The sequence below is a fragment of the Halyomorpha halys genome, unplaced genomic scaffold, assembly GCF_000696795.3.
Source record: "Halyomorpha halys isolate HHAL.00 unplaced genomic scaffold, Hhal_1.1 Scaffold2214.1, whole genome shotgun sequence".
NCBI lineage: Eukaryota > Metazoa > Arthropoda > Insecta > Hemiptera > Pentatomidae > Halyomorpha > Halyomorpha halys.
Window position 1 is genome coordinate 10,108 of NW_027107128.1, and position 3,536 is coordinate 13,643.

Here is a 3,536-nt window from a genome sequence, read left to right on the forward strand (position 1 = left end):
GAGGAATCAGAAAAGAATCCCTGGGGTATCGCGTACAGGGTGTCACTGGGAAAGGTTAAGCCGTTACAAGTGATGGCGACTATTAGAGTGAGAGGTGCCCAGGCAACCACTTTGGAGGAGGCTGGCAAGATGTACATAGACTATACATACCCTAGGGACGATCCGTCCCAGGATAGTGCAGATGATGGAATGGTTAGACGAACCACCAGGTACCGACCTGTCCACCATGGGGTATGTGGGACCTTCGTCTTGCCGTGGACAGACAAAGTATAGGAATGGCTCCAGGACTAGATAGCATAGATGCTGCGATCCTAAAGAACAGTGGCCCTTATATTGAGGAAGAGCTAGTGGATATATTCAATGAGTGCCTGGATAAAGGGTACTTTCCAAACAAGTGGAGGATCGCAGACTTGAGATTGCTCTACAAGGGAGGTGGTAAGGATAAGGAAACGCCTAAATCCTATCGACCAATATCCCTCCTCCCAGTAGCTAGAAAGGTCCTGGAGCACATGATCGTCCACAGCCTTAGACCAATCTTAAGTAATGCAAGTCATCCACGGCAGTTCGGCTCGACCCGTGGCAAGGGAACTACGGATGCGCTGCTGAGAGTGCGTAGGGACGTGGAAGAGAGGGCGAAGAAATATGTCTTATTGATCATGTTTGACATCTCTTCCGCCTTCGACAGCGTTTGGTGGCCCCGTGTACTCCAGTGGTTGCAAGAGCTCGACAACCCCAGTAACCTACACTCCCTCGTAGGTAGTTACCTCAATAACAGGAGTGTCAGGATAAGGAGGAACTACTACGAGGCCAAGAGAAAAGTCGAAAGAGGATGTCCGCAGGGTTCGGTCCTAGGACCAGCTCTGTGGAAGCTAGTATTCGATGAGTTGCTGGGGGAACTAGAGGACAAGGGGTTCCTTCCCACGGCCTAAGTAGACGACCTGGCAGTCATCGTGGCCAAGAACAGCAGATCCAGACTAAAGACAGAAGCAGAGAGGTGTGCCAATCACGTAGGAGAGTGGTGCGTGAAGAGGAAGTTGAGTATGATAGCAGAAAAGACTCAGGCCATACTCATAAGAGGCTCCATGGACAGGGATCGTCCCACTGGATATCCAAGGAGAGAGGGTGAGACCGGGTGAGGAGGTGACATATCTTGGTGTGAGGATAAGAAGAAGATTCGATGTTACTTCTCACCTGGTGTATCTAAAGGACAGGGTGACCCCGTCACTCAATGGATTAAGTAGGATAGGGGGTTTTAGGGGCATTTTGGGGCCTCAGATACCCTGCAATGATGACCATATATAAAGGTGTGATCTTGGGAATTCTTAGGTACGCTTCCCCTGCGTGGAGCCGAAACCTCACCCAGACACAGAAGAGAAGACTGCCCACCATACAGAGACTGGCTCTGCTGAGGGTCACGAAGACATACAGAACGGTGTCACATGAGGCAGTGCAGGTGCTGGCCAGAGCGATGCCCCTAGACCTCATTCTCAGGGAGGATGTCCTTAAATATGAAGGTAAGAGGCATGGACTAGAAACGCTGCCAGAGGAGCTTCGTGAGAGGATCGGTGAGACTCCAAACTTATGGAAGAAAATACTGCGAGAGGACTCAATACAGGTGTGGAATGGACGGTGAGTAGCAGCTTTTACTTTGAGAAAATTCCTCCGTACCGTCCTAGATTGAAGGCTAAATGGGTCCTCCCAGACTATTGGGTCTCACTGATTCTAACAGGACACGGGGGGTTTCGTGGAAAGCTGCAGAGCTTTGGAAAGATCATCGACCCCCGGTGCCCAACGTGCGGAGTTCCTGATACAGCAGAACACGTAATAATAGATTGCTCTGCCATGGAAGGACACCGAGCCAGACTGTCGGGAAAGACCGAGATTTACGCCCTCGCCGAGTCAGACTTTCCCTGTTTGGTAGAAGAAGAGAATTATTCCTTCTTCAGGGAGTTCATTTACGGGTGGAAGGAGGTGGTGGGCCCCACTCATTTCACGATGGGAAGGACTTGACCGCTCAACATCGGCGTGCCACCAGAAGATGAGGAAGCTGACCCAGACTAAGACCAGGAGGGCTGGACCAGCCTGGTAACTGTAGGAGGCACCCAAACGGATGCAGTGGACAAGGTGCAGGCCCATCAGTAAGACGCTAAACCTAGCGCTGGGCTGCACCACAGTAAAAAAAAAAATAAAATTAATAATTGAATAATTAATAAAAGAAAAAAAAAAAAAATTGGTGATATTTGGGATACTACCTCATAATACCTATGCTCTGATTATAACTTATACATACATAATTGATTCATAAAAGAAAGTAAAATTATGTATCTAACCTCAGATAGCCTATATTTATTGTAATAAGATTATTCATTTGTTTAAAAGTGAATTAAAATTTATTGCGAAGTGAAGTGCGGTAAACGAATCGCTTAAACACATATTTTGTAAATATTTTAAATTATTTCTTTAAAAAATAAAATAAATAAATAAAAACTAGTAATCTAAAACTTGTGTTATAGAAATTTCTTTTTGAGGGCTTAAATGTGTGAGATTGGCAGACACTTATGGTTCTGAGGCCCTTTTATCTATCTTGCTCGGACCATAGCCTTTTGAAAGTTAATGTTTTAGATTAATAGTTGAAATTACATTTGGTTTGGGGATTAGGAACTTTAAATAGGTATATTAACCACAAATTTCAATGAAAAAAGAAACATTTCGTATGCTTCATTGCACAACTAACGACACTTTATCCAGATGGAGTTCGAAGAAAAGCGTTATTATTTGAATCGAACTCATGATATTGATAAGAAGGGTCATCAGATAAGACTAAGGAAGTTCTCAGTAGCAAACTAACCCCTCTCCGCCTAACAGCTGAGTAATTCCACTTACTTTTGTTTTGGATAGAGTGCATATTTCACTTTCAAATATTAGACCAAATATGTTTAAATCTATCGTGATATTGTTGTTTAATTTATGTGGGTTATCAATAATCAATGCATGCCACATTTTCCCTCCAGAGAATGAGGACAGTTTTCTGGATCTGACTATCTGGGGTAACCCACAAAGTTATGTACCTTCCACCATATACACGGGTAAGTATTAGTAAATTATTTCTATTGTTTGTGGGAATTAAACATTAAGATTTCCGCCAAGATGGTGTAATTCATATACTACAACAAATGCTATGCAATTTCTCTTTCATTTTTAGTTTTAAAAAAGAAATGAATTTATGAATGTTTGATAAAATTAACGAACAAATTGATACAAGGTGTGATGGATTCATTATTTTAAAAAAAAAACTACACAAACCTGCCTTTTGCTATTGAAAATGTTTAGGTAACTCACTTCTAAATATGTATCCAATAGGTTCACAAATGCCAGGGACAATAAATGTCCAAAATTCATTGGTAATTAAAGTTAACTCTTAGTTAATAGAAAGAGAAATATGTAAAATATGATTTTAATCCAATATTCAGAAAGCACGCGAGCAAAACGTTCATTTATAAAAACAAACTAATACATACTGTCAAGTCTTATAAGAA

General features: G+C 42.5%; 1 protein-coding gene across 1 annotated transcript in view; it reads left to right on the forward strand.

The window, feature by feature from the left end:
• Window positions 1-2,831: 2,831 nt before the first annotated feature.
• fat-spondin (extracellular matrix protein f-spondin) overlaps window positions 2,832-3,536 on the forward strand; it is a gene marked incomplete at its 3' end in the record, with an annotated part of 34,158 nt that continues 33,453 nt past the window's right edge. The window contains 1 exon segment of the mRNA XM_014437027.2: window positions 2,832-3,086. Within this exon segment, the coding sequence (XP_014292513.1) occupies window positions 2,933-3,086 (154 nt within the window).